General features: G+C 42.9%; 1 protein-coding gene across 1 annotated transcript in view; it reads right to left on the bottom strand.

The window, feature by feature from the left end:
• HEATR1 (HEAT repeat containing 1) overlaps positions 1-22915 on the bottom strand; it is a 411542-nt gene that overhangs the window by 349149 nt on the left and 39478 nt on the right. Inside the window, exons 2-4 of the mRNA XM_086926859.1 lie at positions 21102-21264; positions 11981-12197; positions 9872-10013 (exon numbers count right to left, since the gene is read on the bottom strand). Of these exons, the coding sequence (XP_086782985.1) occupies positions 9872-10013; positions 11981-12197; positions 21102-21243 (501 nt within the window). The 5' untranslated portion in view covers positions 21244-21264. The remainder of the gene's footprint in view (positions 1-9871; positions 10014-11980; positions 12198-21101; positions 21265-22915) is intronic.

Here is a 22915-nt window from a genome sequence, read left to right as displayed (position 1 = left end):
GGTTCATCTTCATCCTGCGATATTTATTCCACAAAGACATGCTTATTCTCCAGATCATACTGAAGAAGATCCATTACCCTGTTGGCTATCAACTGGGCCGGGTAATCTCCTTCCATTCTTCCTCGCAGTCCCATTACCCTAATTTGGCTTTGTCATATTGCATTCTTCATAACTTCTGTAATCTATTATCACATCTGATAATGGCGTGCCTATTATCGCACATTTAGTGGTCTCTTGTGTTGGTTTCTTTTTTTTTACCAACTCATGTGTCAGTTATACCCTCTAATGAGGATACTTATCAAATGTTCCCTCAAGCCTAGAAATAGAATTCTCAGTCTTGCCTGGTGCTGTAGACCTACTGCCTATAGTGAGAGACCCACATTCCACCTGCGATTGCTCTCTGGGTTTTGCCTTAGACCTTCTCCCATGTGGTAAAAAGATTTCACTTTGCCATAAAGAGATGCTATCCTTTAATCAGTGAACTGTTTTTATTTGGAGATATGCGGGAATGCTGGGTGTTAGGGTTTCTGGCATTACTACTAATTCTGGAGCTTTCGGCACAGAAATGTGTGGTAATTCAGTTTTTTGTTTACAAAGATTGACATTTGCCGGCATTCAGAGAAAGTGGGATCCATGCAAGGCACACCCCATGGACTTCCACTGGGCTCTAATTTTCAGAAATCTCTAGTTGCTTGCTTTCTGCGTAGGGTAAGTGTTTAAAAGCACATCAAATCAGTACAAGATAGATTCCTGGAATTGTCTTGATGTTCTCACAAGTGAGGACAACAAAGACTTAAGAACACTTGTAATAAGTTCGACATACAATTCCCAGAACTAACAAAGTTGAATTTGTAGTAGGCCTGTCTGGAGCGGCAACCTCTAAGTGAACCAAGATAAGACAGCCCAAATTCAGAAGGCAGAGAAAGTGTATTGGAATTTTGTAAAACAATTGCTGAACATGACTGATTATTGCAGTCACTATCATAGATCATAAGCAACTTCCTGAGTCAAGATATGTTCATGCATTGCCCATGTGTTTGTAAGAGGGGCAATCCACGTGTTCCCAACCTCAGTGGTGTTGAAGAGAGAGAAAGTCTGATAGCACAATGGTCAGAAAACATCTGCAAAGTCTTGTGATGCTAGGAGCCACAGTCAAAAACATTCTTGAAGAGATAATTACATATTTGAGTCTGCGCTACCAGTTACAGGGAGATTTAGTTCAGACGAGGGCCAAATCACTGTACAAAACCAAGGTGCTTATCCTGGGTGCAATCAATGGATCCTGAATCCCTGTCCACAGTAAGATGCATGTGTGCACAGCAACCCAGCTCCAATCTTAATGCCACACAAGGAGTCTTGTGGAACACGCCCAATAAGAAGCCTGAAGCTTAATACTGATAGTTTATCTGTGAACCTATGTCTTTTACCTGTGTGAACTGGCGGACACTTTTAACAGCTGCATTCCCTTCACTTCAAGTATTATAAGAAAAACATTGAAACAATATCTCAAAGACTAGGATGCAAAGTCAGCTTCGCTAGTTTCAACTGCTGTGCACTGGGAAAGAGAAGTTACAATTTTGATTTCTGAAGTTAAATGGAGTTTTCCTTGTACCAAAAGAAAGAAATGTAATTCTCTCATAATTATCAGTTCAAAATCTATAGTAGCATACTGATATTCTTTGTTGCAATGAAAGCTTGTTCACTTTAATAATGTTTTTTATTTTGACTAACTGATTTCATGCCCTTTCACAACATTGTAAGTGTGAAAAAGGCGCTTTCAGCATAGCATCCTTGGGGAGGAAGGGGAGGGATTACATACCAATATTGAGCGGTCACAGCAATAATACCGTTTCTCACAGGTCAAGACACCTTACACTGTGTGTCAGCATCATATTTAAAATGGACTGGAAAGGATATATATGTATTTCTGCAAATGACTATGGTCTTTCTACTCTAATATTAAGATCGCAATCCAGTTTACTCTCCTCAACTACCCTATTGTAGGCTTGGTACGCTTGCATCTGCTGAAGTCAAGTTCTCTCAGTGCCTCACACACCACAGTAGTATAAAACCAACAAGTCAGTGGATGTTCAACGTGTAATGACTATGCTATATTCTGCTCTTGTCCTTCATGCAATGGCCGTACAGCTTCATATATATTTGATCTCCCGTCTCAAAGTGTTCACAAGATATGCCTCTCACACAGTTTCTGTGCCTTTTAAAAAGAGAAAACGGACCATGGTGAATACATTATTGGCGATTCTGAACCATTTGCTTGAGTTTTAGTGGCGTTCGGCAAAGCAAACGATGAAGATTTATAAATGGCTCGGAGAGCTAGACAGTGAAATGTGTTGCCAGATATTTTCAGAATGTATTCTAAAAATAATGGCCTAAAATCTGCACTGAATAGGACGAAATGTTTGTAAAGAATATTTGATCATTATATCTGACGAGATTGCTCTTTAAGATATTGTATGACAGAATCAATATTAAAGAACAAATCAGCATGGCCCAAGCTCACAGCACTGATCTTACAAATCTGTGTAGATCAGTGTAGTAAGGCCTTCATTCATATTTTTCACACCCTTCAAAAAGACTCATAATGCTGGCCTAACACAAAGCTCATTTTGTACCACTTAGGGTGTTTCTTATACAGTAAATATTATTTCTCCTCATTACAGGAGAAACTAATAACCTCCAACAGCAGGACAGATTACTGCAGCTTATGTTCACAATGTCCGTCGTTCCATGAAACGCAGATATAACCATCCTACTCATGAAACGGGCCGTGCATTTGAGGACTCCACTGACTTTCAGGAAATGGCATGAGTTCCAGATATACCGGGACATGCACTAAAGAAGAATTTGGTAGGAAGTGAATGGGAGTATGTATAATTTAACATTGGGTTAAACATTTAATGTGCACAGTCTGCTACTGTTGAACAATTTAGAAGTGCTTTCTGTATGTGTAACAATTTCTGAGGTGAACTGAACCCAATGTTTATTAGTCAAATGTACTTCACATCTAGAATCCTCAGCAGATCTGGGCAGAAGTGTCCTGAGTGTGGTGTGGGCAGGCATTAACTATTAACAAGCTCAGAGTCTAGTCATTTCACGCCAAATAAGACTCTAAACCAGTAGTTCCCAAACTAAGCACCGTGGCACCCCAGTGCGCCATCAGAACTTGCCTGGGGCGCCGCACAGCTCATGGGGACTTGGGAAAGGTTCTCCTCTACTGTAACAAACCAGATGCTTTACTTCCATTGGTGATGCTGAATGTTTCATTTCAACAACTACAGCTGAGCGTGGCGGCTTTTAAAACCCATCATGTTTGATTTGTTTCAATGCTAATCTTTCATTTGCATACTACTGTACAGCTTCGTTATGAATACATGTCGTTACATTTTTGGAATGTGCATCTGTGGGCCCGAGCAATCCATGTGGGAATGCTATGCACAGGAGTTAGGAAGCGTCACCTGTCAGCATCTGGAATGCTTTGAACAAGCATGATTTGGTAGAAGTAAATCCCTAACTATTTCTCCTATAACTATCATTCCTTGTGTATGGTCTGATCACTACCTGATCATGTTTACGATTTCGATTATCAGCTCAGCTACCACCTCCAAACCAGGCAGTATGACAGCCAGGAACTGGAATCGAGCAACTATAGAGAAACTCCATACTATATTAGCCAACACAGCCCCTCAGACTCAAGACTGTTCAACCTCCAGTCAGGCTACCAATCTTTCCATATGGCTAGAGAATGCTTGCAACATAGTTGCCCCTCAAAAAAATATTAAATCACGAAGACCCCATGACGCCCAAAAGTGTTTTTCCCCAGAGCTTAAAGAAGCAAAACTAAAACTTCGACACGCTGAACGGAAGTGGAGATGCCATCATAACCCCGAACTTAAACTAATTTACTTACTCCTCCTCAGAGCATATAAATCCTCCATTCTCGTGTGCAAAACGGAGCATTTCTCCGTAAAAATAGCGAATTCAGCTAATAAGTCAAAGGAAATTTTCGCAATTGTAGAGGAACTCACTAGCTCGGCCAGAGTAACGGTACAGCCCGAGCAATCTCAGCAGCTCTGTGACTCATTAAACCATTATTTCTTCGACAAAATTACTGCAATAAAAGCGAGCATTCCCCATTCTAACACTTCCTTCACTCCTAGTCCTAGCTGCCAAACCCCTGTGGCTTATAGTCAATTTTCATCTATTACTCTTGATTCTTTTTTGGAATGTGCATTTGTGGGCCCGAGCAATCCATGTGGGAATGCTATGCACAGGAGTTAGGAAGCGTCACCTGTCAACCTCTTGATTCTTTCTCTGAACTAATAATTAAAGTCAAGTCAGGCTCCCCTCTCGATAGTGGCCCTTCCCACATCTTGCGTGAAGCTTTCACGGCCTGCACAGAACTCCCTATTTCCCTCCTCAATTCTTCTCTCAGCAGTGGACAGGTTCCTGAGTCCTTCAAATTGGCAGAGATTCTTGCTATTCTGAAGAAACCTGGCGCAAACCCTCAGGTCATGAGTAATTACCGCTCAATCTCCCTCGTACCCTATCTTGGTAAGATCTTGGAGTCTCATGTAGCAGGTTGCCTGAGCTCTTTTGTAGAAGCATCTTCTCTTCTAGATTCCAGCCAGGCCGGATTCAGACCTGCCCATTCGACGCAAACAGTCATCTTGTCGGTCATGGACGAGCTTCGCAGAGGAGCAGATCAAAACATCTCACAGGCTCTAATTCTCCTTGATCTGTCGGCAGCATTTGACACGGTCGACCACAACATCTTGGTCGACCGTGTCCGAAGTGCAGGGGTCGGAGGTCAAGCACTGAAATGGCTCCAATCGTTTCTGTCAGACATGTTTCAATCTGTTCGCCTGGGCCATTACTGCTCCACGAAAGGTAGTCCCGCAGGGTTCCTCTATCTCCCATTTTGTTTAACCTCTACATGCAACCTTTGATCACTGCCTTGAGGGAGAGGAACGTGTTGGTTTTCAACTACGCAGATCTGCAATTAATTTTCAACTTACATTCCACCAGTTCATCTGAATCCTATTTGCGGGATACTATGACTTATATTAGCAACTGAATGAACTTGAACCAACTTAAGTTAAGCCCGAACAAAACAGAGCTGATCCTGACAAGCGGCAACAACAGCCCATGGAACTCCAACTTTTGGCCTATCCACTTGGGACCTCCTCCCGCCCCGGCAGTAACGGCGAAGAGCCTGGGCATAACGATAGGCAAGGATCTATCTATGAACCCACAAATCAACTCAGTGGTTTCCGCTGGCTTCTTTATGCTGAGGAAAATAAAGAAGATAAAAATATTCCTCTCAAAATAAGCAGCCATTTTGGTAGTCCAGGCGTTAATCATTTCCAGACTGGATTATGCAAACTCATTGTATGCCGGTATCCCAGCCTACCAAGAGCAACGCCGACAACTGATACAGAATCATGCAGCCAGGCTTATATTCCAACTTTCTTCTCGCCATCATGTCAAACCCCTGCTGCAACAACTTCATTGGCTCCCTGTGAGCCAACGTTGTGCATTTAAATTAGGCTGCATTGTCCATAAAGCTCTGACGAACACCGGCCCGGTATTCAAGAAATAAGATCAAGAAATACAGTCCCTCCCGCACCCTTCGGTCATCCTGCCAACGTCTCTTGAGCACCCCAAGATTTAAACGAAACAAACATGGCGGGCTGTGTTTCTCAACGCTGGCTCCCCAGTTTTGGAATTCTCTCCCTCTTTCCTTACGACTAACCGACAACCATCTTCAATTTAGGAAGCAGCTTAAAACTTGGCTATTCACGTACGCCTATCTCATATAATTCACCCTTTGCTGTAGCGCCCTGCCCTCTAGCGCCAAGAAACCTACCCGGTGTATGTCGCGCTATAGAAATAATTTTTAACATAACATAACAAATATAGAGCATGTCTACTTAGGTGGGCCGGGCTCAATCAGTACAGTGCTGCCCAGTATTATTGCTGCCCTATTCTGCAGCCCCTCAAGTAATCGCTTCTACGAGGGAAATCAGGTAATTATGATCATGTATAGTGAAGGGGTCCTGTCCAGATCAATTGTGAGTGTTTGTGGTGTTTTAAGGGGGGGGGGTTCAGATGACTGGAGAACTAACTGTGTTATGTGCTTTAAAATCTTTTCTGCCACTTATAAAAACAAAATACCACGTTGTCAGTTGGCTTGCCTTATCTTCCAAAATAGTGACTCCAAACTGCTTACGCACCTTCCCCATTCTTTCACATATTCACAACTCTGTAAAGCACAGCATTGTAATTCAGTGGCACACGAGTGTTCATAAACACACATCTATTGAAACGTGCTCACACTTATGACACACGAATATGCATGAGTCTGTTCTAAGGTGAGCACATAGCGCTAGTGCTTTCACTGTTCACACTCACGGAATGTTTGACAAAATGACTTCAAAAGTTAAACAGGGCTGTTTTCTTAGGTAGCACAGATACAGATTCACAGCAAGATACTTACCCTCCAAGAATGAGCCTTTCTATGACAATAATAAAGCAATTTCTTTTCATACGGTAAAATAGGAAAGGCAGTATTCTTGATCATGGGCTACTGATTGTGGTAATATTGGATTGACCCTTTCAATGCTTTCGGTGTTTAAACAAAACAAGCAAAAATAGGCAGGGTGTGGGGAGGAGGTGTTTACTCCTTGGCATCAGGTGGCACTATGCTTTACAACCCTGTCAAGACAACAGATCCGGGAATATCGTGTAATGCCCCAAAAAGAAAGGTCAGGTTTAACCCAGCAACATTTGAATAGATTCCCTCCTGCTGGTAATAAAAAAAGAAGCCATTACAAACAACTGTTATATTTAAATTTTGTTACAAATATGATCATAATACCTTCATTGGCTCCATCCTAATTATTTCAATGAGAAAAATGGAAGTGCTCCTGAGGCCTGGCTTACATTCCCCCAACCAGCCGAAAAAGTGACATAATGGGGAGCCACAGCCAATAGATCAAGGGAGCCGCATGTTAAAAAAGTTTGGGAACCACTGCTCTAAACTATGCATCTGGATCAGACCCGGATCAGAACGCAAAGGCCATACCCCTCCATTAGCGTGTTTTGTCCATGACCATGGTCTAATTTCCACCATACATATTGGGCATAGAAGTGACAGCTTGTCGCTTTGAGCACTCACAGCACAGTACATTACTAGTGTTCATTCTGCACAAAGCCTAGAAAAGTGTGCACCAATGCATTTGGGTGCAGCACACAGAGTAAAACAAATTATAGGAAATATGAATGCCCGCATCTGGGTTGTTTCCTAATTATTGCTTTTATTTCGATTTTTAGATTCTCTCCATTTGATTCCCAACGCAATATTTTATTAAACGTGCTGTAGCACAATATAACATTTCTATGCTGATAAATGCTTTTTACGACCTTATTGTAGGTTTCTTGTTTTGTGTCTTGCTATAGTTGCAAAATTACACGTTACCTATCATCTCTGTGTTTGGGTGTAAGACAACAATTGGGGCAGCTGAATTGGATGGGATCACAGTAACAAATGTACATATACAGAGATCAGCATCTCGTACATGAGAGCTTCCCAAAATACCCACCATGCCCAGACCTACATATGATAACTATCTACATTAAGAAAATACTTTTTAAAACACATTGGCTTGCTTTAGTTTAGTTCTGGGTCTTTCCCAGGAGACAAGCCAACCCCCACTAACGATGTATTTTTATTGCGAGAACCGTGGCAACGCTGTGTGGTAGGGTACTTTGCTATTATCCATTAGATCTCTCTACATGTTTGGCTTCTTACTGTAAGTCCTTCTCTAAACAAAACACTTATGAAAAAAAAGCTCCCTGATATTCACCAAGATATCCAAAATTCAGGAGTAGTATGAATGATTCAAATTCCTAAATTCAAAATCTTCTGCAAATTTAAAAAAAAAAAAAGAAAGCTTTCTTTCATATCCAATTCTTATATCATCATGCAAAGCGTGGTCGGTACATATTGAAAAATCATTCTATGCTATGGCTCATTTGTTGGTTTTCTGCCAAACTACAAATACTTTAAGAGGAAAAATCTGTCAGCATTGCAGTATGTTCGTTTTGTAGACCAGCCTTAAAGGCACGATTTTTCTAATTTAACAAATGATTTCTTTGTGAAACTTTTGAGCAATCTAGATGCAAACCCTTGCTGAATTCAAGGTATTGGCTAGTTTTCAGACATGTAAAGTTGTTGTTGTTCCCACATGGGCTTTATTTCTCCGTAAATAGCAAGTAGGTAGAAAAAGTAAAAATAGGAAATACAGACCAACACAAGTCAAAGTCGATGGTGAAAGAAAAGGTTATTTTGTATCTAACACTATTTGAAATAGCAATGAAGTGGGTGATCTAACCAGGCCCAACCTTTTGTTGATACCGGTTTAGGGCTAAAACACATGCACACTTTCATGGACATTATTTTTTTTTAACACACAAAAAAAAAAGTTGCCATGAGGCTTGTCCCGCAAGAAATAATCGCTTGTGTAGAAGATTCGGCAAGACAATAAGCACCCTTTTTAGATCTCGTCTACACACTGCTGAGTTGCGAGACATAATGTTAACAATTCAGTGGGATTACAACCCACCCAAAGCATAGCATTAGTTGTTTACTATGTCACTCATTTGCAATCTTTCTTTTGCTTATCTCCCGTAGGCTTCCCTTCCTTTCTTGATTTAGCTCCTACTGGGAGTATGGACCAAGTAAGTTTGTTCTTTCTCGTTTTTGTTCTCTCTCATCTTTTTCCAACACACTATTTTTTAAATTTATTTTATAAGTGTTTCAGTATTATTCCTGGATTTACAATGTACTTTCCTACTTTTAACACAAGTATACAGCTTCTTAAGTATGTTGCTTTCATCCTATCTGCAATCTCTATTGCTGTTTTAGTTACTTATACTTACAACTCTACGCCACTCCATTCTATGTTACTCCACTCTACACCACAACACACCACCCCACGCTACTCCATGACACACCACTCCTCCCTATACCACTCAATTTTAAGCCCCTCTACGCCATATGCCTCTCTTCTCTACGCCATGCTACTGTAAGCCACTTCACTCTACCATACACTCTACACTATGTCCCCCCTACTGTACACCACTCCACTCCACTCTACGCCCCTCTATCCTACTCAACACCACAGCACTAACTTTTAGCCATGCTGAACAAGAGCCACATAGCTGGGTAACATGGCTAAAAGGCATTGGCACAGCCAATACCTCTCACCGGTCCTAGGATGCTTGTTTCCAGTCCAGGGAGGACCTGGCTTGACAGTTCGGGCTAGACAGTTTCCATGAGGCACAGGGTCAAGACTGATTTGCATATGACCATGTCTAAACTTGGGTGGCATGGTGAGCTAAGGAATGATGGATTTAACCCAGATCTCTTGACTGGAGGAGAATGTTTTGATTTGTTCTGCATTCCGTCCATCAATTGTGTGTCTTTTGAATACCTCTCACATTGGCGCGACCTATTGGCTTTGCCAATGCCTGTTATTTATCTTTTCCTATTTTACTTTTTAATCTTTTAACTTTTTAATTTTACTTTTTAATCAAAGGCATATCAGAATGCCAGTAAATATCAAACATAGCACAACCGAGTGTAAACTACAACCATAGTACATGGACATGAGAGCTTTAACATATGTTCCTTATAAGGAGCTCCTTGATGTCAGAGGAAGGCATAACACTTTGATAACTGTATGCATGTCATAAAAATGTAAAAGAATGCAAGCTGGGTTTATAAAAAAAAGAATGCAGATTCTAGAAAGATCAAAAACATTACTTTCTCTAAACACTGTTAAGTTACCTGAATGGGTTCCAGCCAGTTCCACCGGTGAGTTGGGTCTTTGATGTTTAAAAGCTGGATGACTCTAACAAACACTCTGGTTTCATGATACGGCAACACACAACCAATGAGACTATCCTGATTGTAGAGATGAATATGAAACCTTGGAGGAGAAATTAAAGATTATACAACATATTAAGCACCTAGTGGCTTAGCTCCCAGAACACAAAAGTTACAAATGATAATCTAAAAATATAAACAAAATGGCCATTCTTTGGCTCGATTTAAATGATCTTCCACCATTCCCATTCATCGCACCTGATAACACATAGTGAATACAGACAATGAAAAATAAAGAGAAGCAAATGGAGAAAGTGGAACAGTCACAGAGGTATCAATTAACATCCAATGCAGTCATGAGCAATGTCAAGAATTTGATACAGAGAACTTCATAGATCAGTAAAAAAATAAAATGTACAGAAAGGACATCGGAGGTCAACAAGTGTGGGATGCTAAGATTGTTTTATCACAATAGCTAAAGTATTGCAATTGCCAGTGCCAATCCACTGACTATGGATGTACATAATATGATTTACCCAAAGGATATAAAGTCAATTCTGAATTGTGACTTGCATACATTTCTCGATAAAGGCATGGTTTGGCAGGGAAGAGACTAGACCAGGATTTCAATGTTTATAAATGTGTGTATCATCTTGGAAAGGAGCACGCGAATAAGAAAACCATATGTTCAACATTTCATTTGCATTAATCAATAAGCAAATGGCAAATGATATGGGATTCCGACACAAGCCTGGAGGACAGGCAATACATCGAGACAACCACTGGCGTTATGGCAAAAGTAGCCTCAACAGTGAACTAAGGGGTAAACGCTGCACCCATGCTCTGCTCACCTCTTAGCTCCAGTGAAGTGATTGCTTTAGTAAAACAGACTAAGTAGCAGACAGGGATTCACTACCCTCAAAATATGTTGCACCATCATGGCTCTCTTTGCGATACACAGTACTTTCAGTCTGAACCAATCAGAGGAATGTACCTACATCCATTTGATGGGAGCTGTAAGTGTTTCTTTTAAATTAAAGTGGCCTTCCACAACTTACTCCCTGTTTTAGTTCATGTATGTTGTCATAGCGTTGACAGAGAGTGACAGAGGGAAGAAGTAAACAGGCTGAGGTGCACTGACAGACTTGAGTATAAGATAGTACAAACTACAAAGTGCATAGACTACCTAAAGGCTTGAAGATCACGGGGAAGGAGGATTCTGGAAACTGGGCGAGCTAAATGAGTCACTCATTCAGATTAAATAGACTTTACATAGTACAAAATGTCAAACCAGTATGCATCAGCGCTTTGGAAGGTGGAGATTCTATCTAAGAACAATGTCTGCTCCAAGATACATGGGTAGCATATTCTTAAGGATAAAAATGTCTGATCAGAATGTGTTGAGAAGGCAGAAGTAGACACAAAGGTTATGAAAGAGGAAACAAGTTGGTCAAATAACTACAGTATGTGACATTCAAAAACTGTAGCTAAATTGAGCACACACATCACCTTATCCCTTGTTTTCTTTCAACTGCTTTGGTTGGAATTACAGGGAACCTATAGCAGAGTATAGCAGGAAACAAGGCTGTGCCCTCCTGTGGACGAATGCAAGTTAGGTCCTCCTGCCTCTCCTGATCACTAGCTAGAGAAATCCGTAAGAATCAAAACTGGCAGTACAAAATCTAATCATCACACTGCAGAAGTGCTTTGAATCTAAAAGGCGAGGGAAAGTGGAAGAATACACATTCTATGCAAGCATTCAATAAAGACATTCCAATAGATACAATTTCCCTTTCCAACAAAAATGTAAACACTGCATGGAGAAACACAACCATATAGATGGTAACAAAAAAGTTCCAATAATGTGAACTTACATTTTGGAGATAATAGAGAGAATATCTGTACTTAGGCAACAGCCGATTTTGCACCTCAATACGCCAAAAAATGACAGGCATTTGTATCATGAAATTTTAAACACATTAACTATTTACAGAAAATTTTAGCCAGCATTGGACAGGCCAAATAAGTTATGTGTGACAATGGAATCTTGTTCTATTTTGTGAAGGATACCTGTGAATCAGCCACTCAAGGCACTTCTGGGCGGGCTTCAGCATGAAATATGGAGACAAGTGAGTCAGGAAACAAGAGATGGTTTCATCGAGCTTCTGGTTGACTTCTTTAGTCTGCACACTGCGCTCCAGGCTCTTAGACGTATAGCTGAACAGTGTAGCTTGGAATACTTCAAAGGACGAATCTATGCCCATTAGCTCTTCCAAGCCATTACAGCCTACAACAAGAAATGTAACAATATGTTTAATCAAGTAGCAAACAGGAGGAAAGAACAATCGGAGCGATTTTCTCAATTTCTAGAAGGTACATCTAATAACCACTTATGCCGTGCCAGCAGGTCAGGTGCTCTTTAATATCTGGAGCCACAACTGATATAACAATGCCCATCAGGGTTATTACTAAGATTTTACAAAAAATAAACAAAAAGCCTTCACACTGCAACAGACTTGCTCAGCTGACTGTTAGGATGAACACCAAGCACCAAAGAACCTGGTGATTAACAAACAGATCGCTAAAAAAACAACAACAAAAAAAACACATCTAAGATGTACTTTAACAGGTCCTGCAGCCTGCTATATTTCTTCCTGCAAAAGTAAACAAGAAAGAAACCATGCCCTTTGGCCAGTAAACTTATATTATATACCCAATACCTATGCCTTGATCGATCTAGGCGGAGTACCTTTTTTCAATTATGTTTTTTAATCATTTTTTTAAATCCCGCATAGCGACAGACTGCCCAATAGCCATGATGTCATTCCAGCCAAGCATTCCAGGAAAATCATCAAGGACAACTGGATGGAGGAGCTGCTCCAGAACTTTCAGAGAATGAGAAGGGTGAATCTTCTTCAACCCTGACCAATTCCATACCCGAAGGGTGTCACTATTCATCTCACTTCAGCCCTAATTAACCTGGAGACAGCTTGTATTCACAGCTTTTGAGTGCTTTAAACTTCTGCAAGCTGGAGGAGGTCATTCTGAATACAGAAGCATTTGAACAACTGTTCTAGCCATTATGGTTACAGCGAGATTTCCAGATTAAGTGCAGGCAAGAATACCCTTATTCTGACAACTGGCTAAGGGTACCAACAGGACATGTTGTGGGTGTCACATCACCTTCGCTGTGACTTGCAGATTCTTTGCTAGAAACGACTGAACTTTTGAGGCATATTTTGGCATGTGCATTGGGAAATGGCCCACTACACTCAACTGTCCCAGAATAAAAGCCAAAGAAGCTAGTAGGGACCTGAACTGAACTGGTCTCTGGACACCAATGAATTGACTATCAGTGATGGATACTAGTGACCGGACACTGGGTCACTTAAACATTGCTGTTGGACCCGGCCCTTTAGGCAGGTTCACCCCGAGACTTTTTGCTTTTTCCTAGCCTGTTTCTGGAACCTGGTGGTGGTGATTTTAGGCCTCTGCGCACTTTTTCACTGTGGTACAGTGTAAAGTGCTTGAGCTCTCTGTGTATGTGTGGTGAGTGACCTGCCCTCCCATAGGAATGAATGGGGAATATGTATGCCCATGGTAGTTCCTGATGTGTGGGGAGTGCAGGGGTGAGTTTGGTATGAGAGAACTCGTGAGACTGAATGCTGCGAAATGGTATATGCGGCATGATTGTGTCTAGTCTAGAAGTGCCACTTTTAGAAGTTGGCATATTTGTGTCATTTGTGTCTGGCGTGTGATTGGCTGGTGAGCCTGGTCCAGAGTGCCTGGGCCTGCTGTGGATTGACTGTCTGGTTTGAGGATGACAGGGGCTGGAGAGCCCAGGAGGTTGTCGGAGTCAGCCCATGGATGAAAGGCAGCATCTGCTGCCAGGGAAGTGGGAGGAGATGGCACCTGATAGTGAAGGGCTGTGCCTGCCTGACCACAATGCTGGCTCCACCTACCCGCTGGGCGACTGTCACCTCTGTCCCTGATACTGAAGGGACTTCCCTATAACCAGTTCTAGCTGGTTCTCACACTGCCTGCACAAAGACTTCAAAGACTTTTCTCTGTATAAGAAGGGGCTGTGTCCCCTTCCAAAATGTTCTTGTTTCTGACTTGAATCTACCAGGGGCGGGCGCTGCCCAGCCCCTGGATGCCTGGAGGACTTTCCTGGATGCCTGGAGGACTTTCCTGGATGCCTGGACTACTGAAGGACTTCCTGGGACCCTATGCCTTGCCTATAGTGATGGGAGACCTTGTTTTGACCCTGGAAGCCTTGGCCTGTAATGCCCTACAGCTGCTGGGACCCTCCTTGCTGTGGGGGTCCTTTCTGGGGAGTTTTGGTGACTTCTAGGCTCCCCAGCGCCTCGTGCGCGCGGTTATCCTGATTCCTGGCAGGGCGCTGTGGTTATCCCGTGTGGGAAGCACGCCTGCCCTTGACGTGCCTCCCCAGTGCTTCGTGTGCACTTTATTTTTTATGGACGGGTATTCTCCAGTTTATATGCCCCTCTAGGAGTGCCTACCTCGCTGGTATATTTAGTTTTGTGACCGAGGGTGCCCACCCCTCATTATGCCCCTCTGTTCACCGCCGCGGCCCGAGCTGTGGATAATGGCCGCGGAGAGAAGGAACCGAAGGAGTTGAGCCCGGATTGGCTCAGAGAGACGAGCCCCCTCAGCGTGCCGCGCTGTGATTGGCGGGCCGCGGGAGGCTCGCCCTGAAGGTCGCGCTGTGGTTGGTGCAGCGCTGGAGGCTGCACCGACTAGCTGCGCTGGGATTGGCCAGCGCCCGGTGATGCAGGGAGAAGATGGCGGCCGTTGCGGGGCTCCCAGGACCGAGAGGGAGTCCCGAGAGGAGAAGCGTGGCCTGCTGCTGGGGCTCCCGTGTGCTGAGGGAGCCCCGAGTGAGGAGAGCGCGAGCCAGTGAAGGCCCGGTCCAGAGATGGGGGACCGGGTGTAGCGAGGAGCAGGCGTTCGTAAAGGCGGGGCTCCCATGAGGAGAGAGAGCCCCGCCGAAGAGAGATGCCTGCCGGACGGCCCGCCTGCACCGAGGAGCCACTGGTGAGTGATGCAGAAGCAAGGGATGGGCGCCGGGACACATTGTCGGTGTCCCGCCCCCCCCCCAGTAGCGCGAGCTCGCGCTCAGTGTCAGTGTGAAGCCACGAGGGCTTCAAGGGCGGCCCCGGTTGGCAGTGGGTCGCCCCAACGTGTGTAGAGCCCTGAGAGGCTCCGGCCCGCATTTCCAGTGATTACGAGCCCAGCGAGGTTCAAGGGCCATATTGTGTTTAGAGCCACGGAGGCTCTAGGGGGCACAGTGGTTTTAAGAGCCTGTTTGGCTCCAGCATTTGGCCATTTCTAGTTAGAGGGGGCGTCGGGGCATATTGCCGGTGCCCGCCCTCTCCTGACTGCGAGGAATGTGTTTTTAGAGCCTGTGTGGCTCCCACAGTGGGTGCAGTTTGAGCCCAAGGGTCAGTGAGGACCCTGTCGCAGGTTCTTTGATGATTCCCAGCTGCCCAGCAATTAGTGGGCAGCTGCACCGTTTAGGTCTTGGGATTTCTCAGGTGCCCAGCAAGTAGTGGGCACCTGCAACGTTTAGGTTTTGCGCCAGTGGCGCACCCTTTGACTGGCGCTGCCTGGCAGCGCGCCCTGACATTCTGGACACAGGGCGTCTTAGCCCCAACAAGGCCAGTTGGCCTAGGGACTGCCACAGAGGGTGGCTTATGAGAGTTTCTGCGCAATTGTATGGTTATTGCACCTCTGAATGTGTTTTCTTGCATCATGTGTTATTCCTGCACCTCTGAATGTTTTTAGACATCATGTGATTTTTGCGCTATTGTATTGCTCTGGCACCTCTGAATGTTTTTATGCATTATGTGTCGTCCTTTTCCCTGCGCTGCACCTCTGAATGTCTTAGGCATCATGTGTCTTCTTGCGCTGCACCTCTGAATGTATTTTATTGCATCATGTGCTTTGTTCTGAACACCGCTGAATGTATTTTTATGCATCATGTGTCTTTCTTTCCTGCGCTGCACCTCTGAATGTTTTAGGCATCATGTGTCTTGTTGCGCTGCACCTCTGAATGTATTTTTATTGCATCATGTGCTTTGTTCTGAACACCGCTGAATGTGTAGGTTTATGCATCATGTGTTTCCCTTTACTACACCGCTGAATGTGTTTTCATGCATCATGTGTAATGTGTTGTGCTTATACCCCTAAATGTTGTGTGATACTTAGGTGGTTGTTCTTTTTAGTACAGCTGGTCCTAGTGAGGTCCTGGTTCCCTGCGTGACATTCTCCTAAGGTGTTTAGGGTTGCGTAGGGGGTACTTACCTGTTCCCAGTAGTTACTGGATGTGATTTATAACTGTTACTTTGTGCTACAGTGATTTTATATTCTTTTATTCTAATTTCTGACAGTATTTCATTTCTACTAAGTGCTGATTCTGACAGTGGCCCATGTGGCCCTGTCTTGTAAATAATCCCTTGTGAATATTGCCCGTGCCAGTTGGCACAATGTACATGTGTGATACGATCTGAAGTGTGTTTACAATACAAAAGTTATTTTATAAATAACCTTGTGTGGAGTTCCTTTTGTGGTGTGCCTAGTATGTTGTTGCTGTTGTGTGCTGCCGCAAATGCTTTACACATTGCCTCCGAGTTTAGCCTTACTGCTCGTGCCAAGCTACCAAGGCGGTGAGCAGGGGTTATCTTGGCGTGTGACTTCCTTGCCCTGACTAGAATGGTGGTTTCTGCCTGGCTTTGGCGTCAGCCTTAGCCTACCAGAAATAGCCAGTTCTAGCAATTGCCATAATGAAGAACACAGAGTCAAAGAAATTTCCAAAGAATTTCCGTAGGGCGAATGTTATAATGCAGTACAGTGGTTATGAACTACTGGTTCAACGACGGCTCTGGGGGACCACAAGCTGTTGAATTTTCAGATTTATTGTCCAATTTAAACCTAGTTCAACATGTCCATAATCCCACTCATGAAAAGGGCCACATTTTAGATCATATCTGGACCCATAATATCTCACTCTTTATAACTAGCATCTCTCCCTGTATCTGGTCAGACCATCATTTGATACAATTTACTGTCTCAGCCAACGCCCATAAAAAGCCTGTCGCATGGGTGGGGGGTGAAACCAGGAAAAGGAAATCCTTAAACAAAGCAGATTTTATCGAAACCTTGGAGAACTCAGTACCTACCTTCTGCCGTGATGTCAACATCATGGAGGGGAAAGTTACAGAATGGCTGTCAGCAGCAAGCAACATTCATGCCCCTATTGTCAAATTTTCGCAGGCCCGCAATTTCGAAGCACATAAATGGTTCTTTATAGACCTCAAACAACAACTTGTGTTACGTCAAACTGAGAGGAAATGGAGATCAAGATATTTAGTCGAAGACAGATCTCTTCATTTAGCTCGTAGAGATTATAAAATAGCTATCTCCACTACCAAATCAGCTTACTTCTCAGCTAAACTTCTCAACGCTCAAAATAATCAAAATAAATTTTTAAAATTGTAAATGATTTATGCAATGACACGAGAACCATGCCAACGCAGACACCTACTCAGGAACTCTGCGACACTTTAAACCATTTTTTTCTCGATAAAATCTCCTCCATTAAAGCCAGCCTTCCCAACACCACCAACTGGGAACCACTGGAAGATATCTCAGAGAATCAGAGAACTCTATACACTCTTCAACCTCTATGTATTGAAACCTAACGGCACTTATGGCCCTGGTTAAATCCGGATCACCCGACGACTGTTGTCCCCCGCACGTCTCTAAAGAGATATTTACCGCCTTACCTCAGAGCGTGCTTCCTTTCCTCAATGAATCACTGACCCAAGGTAAGGTACTGAGCACCTTTAAGCACGCTACGGTAGTCCCCCTTATAAAAAAACCTGGGGCAGACTCTAGTAACCCTGTCAATTATCGCCCCATTTCCCTTCTTCCGTTTTTGGCAAAAATACTGGAGGCTCACGTAGCCTGCAGTGAGTCCAATTTTATTGAAGGCTCAGACTATCTGGAACCAAATCAAGCCAATTTCCGCCCAGCACACTCCACGGAGGCAGTGATTTTGGCTGTCCTGGACACCCTTAGAGCCAACGCAGATAGGGGCAATCACCAGGCACTGGTGCTACTGGATTTGTCGGCCGCGTTCGACACGGTTGACCATACCATCTCATTAAACCGTGTCGAGCAGGCCGGCCTGCCCTGAGTGGATCAAATCATTTCTAGCCGACCGCACGCAGGCAGTCAGGCTTGGCAATTTTACAGCCCCCAAACTTACCTCCACTTGTGGGGTCCCACAGGGTTCTTCTTTGTACCCACTGCTTTTTAATCTCTATATGAGAACCTTAATACAATCAAAGCAGAAATATCACCATCTTTAATTATGCAGATGATCTCCAGATCATCTTCCCTCTTGGCTCTCCCAATGCCGTGAGTGAGTTTCAATCAACCATGATCCATATTCAGCGTTGGATGGACGTCAATCACCTCAAACTCAACCCGGGCAAGACAGAGTTGGTCCTGCCTGGGGACAGCAAGAGTAGCTGGGGCCCGCCATTTTGGCCACTAGAACTCAGGCCCCCTCCCACTCCCTCTGCCTCTGCAAAAAGCTTAGGGATTACCATCAACGCTAACATGTCACTCCGTGGGCAGGTGGGAACCGTGATCTCTTCTAGTATCCACCAACTGCGAAAAATCAGGAAAATAGCCTACCTGCTGACTCAGTCTGCTTTAACCCAGGTGGTTATAGCATGAATACTCTTGCGGCTTGATTTTTCCAACTCTATTTATCTGGGCCTTCCTGTAGGCCTGCAAAAAAGGCTTCAAATGGTCCAGAATCAGGCGGCCAGACTGATCCATAGACAACCTAAGTGGGTATCAGCCAGACCCTTTCTAGTTCAACTTCACTGACTCCCGATGGTTCACCGTGTATCCTTCAAGACTGGCTGCTTAGCCTTCAAGGCTCAACATGGCAAAAGCCCTAAATTCATAAAGAACATGATCACTAACAGGGCTCGACAAATCCACTCGACCGCTCGCATTTGCGAGGTAAATTTTATGAGGTCGAGCTATTTTTAGGTCCTACTCGCCCTTTCTGGTGAGTAGGAAAACATACTAACTTTTGTCCTCCGTCTTTGAAAACGGAGCAAATGTGACAGGATAACAAGATTTAAAGGTCTTTTTATTGCTCACAAAGCAAATGAGCAATAAAGATGCCTTTAAATCTTGTTATCTTGCTCCGCTTTCAGAGACGGAGGTCAAGTAGGTTACTGTTAGGTCGAGGAGTTTTTTTTAAAGTACTAGACCTGCAGGACTAGTACAATTTTTCAGATTTCTCGAGCCCTGACTAAATATACTCCACGGCGTAATCTACGGTCTGCTCACCATTTCTTGCTTACTACTCCCTCTTTTAGACGGAAGCACATGGGAGGTTGTCGCTTCTCCCACCTTGCTCCCAGCTTTTGGAACTCCCTCCCTCTTGCACTTAGAAGCTGTAATAACCGCCTCAGCTTTAGAAAGTCTTTGAAGACATGGCTATTCAAACAAGCCCACGGCCAGTAACTCAAGGTTCATGCTTAGGATCTTGACCGTATTAGCTTCAGTTTTCAGCGCCATGAAACCCTAGGGTGTGCGCGCGCTTTATAAATGTCTGTTAACATAACATAACAGTGGTTCTTAAACTGTGGTCCGAGGACTCCAGGGGGTCTGTGATCGTTTAACAAATTAATACATTAAAATTAATAAGGTATATACAAATAAAGAAGCACATTTTTAAATGTGAAAATGTTTTAGATTAATTGTGAAATACACATAAAATATTTAAGCATTTGTTTGGTGTATATTTGTTTCTATAGCTTTGTGTATTGTTTTGAGGTTCAAATCAGAGAAATTACTGAGGCTGGGGGTCCCTGCCTTCCAATAGTGACTCAGTGGGGGTCCCCTAATTTCAGTAAATAATCACTGGGGGTCCACCGACATCAAAAGTTATGGAGAAATTAAACAAAACTAGGTCCCGAAGGTGCCAACACATAGTTTTTTGAATATATATTAGTTATAACTGTTCTATTTTGAAACCTGTTAATAGAAATACTTTTCATTATAGAAAATAAAACAGTGATTCTGATTTGAAGGTATTGTTTGTTATCCACTGTGCAGCACTAATTGAGAGATTCTCAACAGCTTGGCATCCTGGAGTAAGCCCTTACTTTTTGCCCTCTCTAACTTGATAGAAACAAGTACCTAAATGGAATAACTTGGTTATACAATATGGGGAACACCAGCACTGTTGCCTTAGTCTCCTCGGACTGTCCTAACACTCCAATAAAAGGCTTTGGAAAAGACGGTATGATATACCCATGTAGTCAATAAAGCATAAAATGGTAAAGAGGAAAAAAGTCTTCCAGGCCACACAAGTTTGATGGATCCTTACAATAGCTAACTAGTTATTACAGAGAAAATAGGCCCATCCTGTCGATGTGAAGGGAGTATTAAATCAAGGTGTGCACACAAACCTAGGAAAATAACAGCTCTAAATACTGAATAGAAAACTTTCCAAGATAAGGCAGGATACTGGTATAAAATTATCCACACAATCATTCTTATATTAAGCCTTATGTGCTTAGATCTACTACTACTATATATCTGTGTTCGCCCATCTGGATGTCTTGCTATTTGGTACAGTGCCATGTTGCAAGAGCAACAAAGGCCAACTTGTAGAAATGCTTAGAACCTAGAAAAGGTGCAAGTTTGCGGAAGAGACAAGGTGATTACTTATGTTACTGTATTAAACACCCACCTCATCATGTTCAAACAATATATTCCCAAAATAATGTTGCAAGGAATCTTGAAAATGACTATTCAAGTGGAGCCAAAATGGTTCTTGGGAGAACAAGCATACACTAAGCAGTTTCAAATGGTAAATGAAATATACTAAGATATGGATTTTGCCAATAGGAAAATAAATGGTGAAACCGGGAAAATATTATTCATGCCTCCAACATGTACTCCGAAAAATATGCATACTTTTTTCCTAATACTTTCGCTGGGTATCCAAATTGCTTTAGATTTTTGATAACAGCATTTCTGTTAATTTGGTAACATTTGCTTTTCTGGGAAAGAGTTGGCTTAATATAACCCACAAACCGGCATAGCGTTTGAATGGATATCAGGCACTCACCAATGGCAAAGAAGGTATCACGATCGATGTTAGCAGCTTCTTTACAATCAAACAGTAAGGACACAACTTCCTTCCGGGCCAGGAGGCTGGGATCATTCTGAGGTAGAGCCAATCGTTTTAGCTGTTGTGCGAGGGACGTCATTGTTGCAGTTGGCAAAGGATCCTTTGGAAAACGTGAAACAGCATTCTAGTAAGAGTGTGCAGGAGGCAGGTGGCATACTACAACTTTACCCAACTGTAATACCCTTTTTTTTCGATTGTCTTTATTACTTGCATGTACATCACTCAAGATAAAATAAAAACACATACACGGTGTTATCACACTACAAAAGAATTAATCATTAAATACATGGGTTTTATACACAGGTAATTTTAAGGACCAACTAAGTCAACTGCATGAGCAGAGTTTGATACTAAGCACTGTGGCTGTTGGCAGTGTTAGAAATTGTCGAAATGAATGCTGAAGTATAAAGCATAATGTGGGTAGATTCTCTGAGTAGGTTTAGGAACCTGAGAAGGCAGCAGTACGTTTCAAGCTCAGCAAGTCTAGTGCGTGTCCAGTGTGAATGATGCCTAGCAAAAAGATGAAGAAAACTTTCATAGTTTCTGTGACATACCCCTATCAGCTACTCGATGACTGGATTTTCTGAAGAGTAAAAATTCCACAAGCATAGGGTTAAACTATTTCTCATACAGATGTCAGATAATTAACCAAGTGAGGGAATGGATTACTCAACACCACTCTACAAACCAGATGGGGCATTTACAATCATTTGCCAATATATATTTCTTAGACTATAGTGACTTCAAAACAATAGTTGTATTACATAGTTTTAAAAAGTGTTTAAGCAGTACTGTGGCAATTACATCGAATTCGACCTTTGCAATTTACTAATAAAAGAGTGAAACTTGTTTATTGGTACATCTGATCCAAATGACAAATTATAAATGATATTGCTACAGGGCAGGAAGTTTGATCAAAACATACAGCCTTAGGTAGCCCATCCATAAGGGACACCTTTTATAACGATAAACCGAATCAAACATGTCACGTTGGGTGTAGGGGAGAAACACGGATCTACTCCAACTGGGAGTTACCTTTAGACATCAATCAGAATGATGATGGGCCTGTTTGATCTGAATTATAGACCACATTAACATCTCTCCTACGTAAAATACCAATATTAAGGACAATCAGCAGCAGAAATAGAGGGCTTCTCTCATGATTATGCCGATGTAGCATTAAGCGCTCCTGCAGAACACCATAAGTTAGGCCACAACAGTATTCAGTTCAAGATTGGTGTTTGCGAAAATCTGTATAGATTACGATAAGTAGAAGCAAGAGACCCTCCCAAATTGGTCCTGGTGGATCAGTATCAGGACACGATGCAGGAGATATATGTCAATTATTTGGCAAATGACAATTCTGCTATAAGCAAGGTGACGGGCTGGTGAGATTCACTTTCATCAGGAGCTTTCTCGCGCTTAAACAATAAAATAGCACTCTCATGAAGTGGGATGCAGTGAGACATTCACTACACACTTTTACTGAACCCTGATAAGCGTAGGTGCCAGAGAGGTTTCCTATGCTTAGGAGGGTTCAGTTCTGTACCATGCAAAAGTCCCGCGGAATCCCTTCTAGACCTCAGGATCCTTTCTAGAGTAAGAGGCTTACCAATGGCAAGATCAGAAAAAACCACAAGCATCTCATCTAAAGCAACGGGCAGAAGTAAACTTTGTCTAACGACATATGTAAGGCCCTTCCTAACTAGCTATGCTGTTCCGCCCGTGAACATTTCAGGATAGAGTGTGCC

The sequence above is a fragment of the Lissotriton vulgaris genome, chromosome 6, assembly GCF_964263255.1.
Source record: "Lissotriton vulgaris chromosome 6, aLisVul1.2, whole genome shotgun sequence".
Classification (NCBI taxonomy): domain Eukaryota; kingdom Metazoa; phylum Chordata; class Amphibia; order Caudata; family Salamandridae; genus Lissotriton; species Lissotriton vulgaris.
The sequence above is the reverse complement of the archived record's forward strand: the minus strand, read 5'-3'. Positions and strand labels throughout refer to the sequence as shown.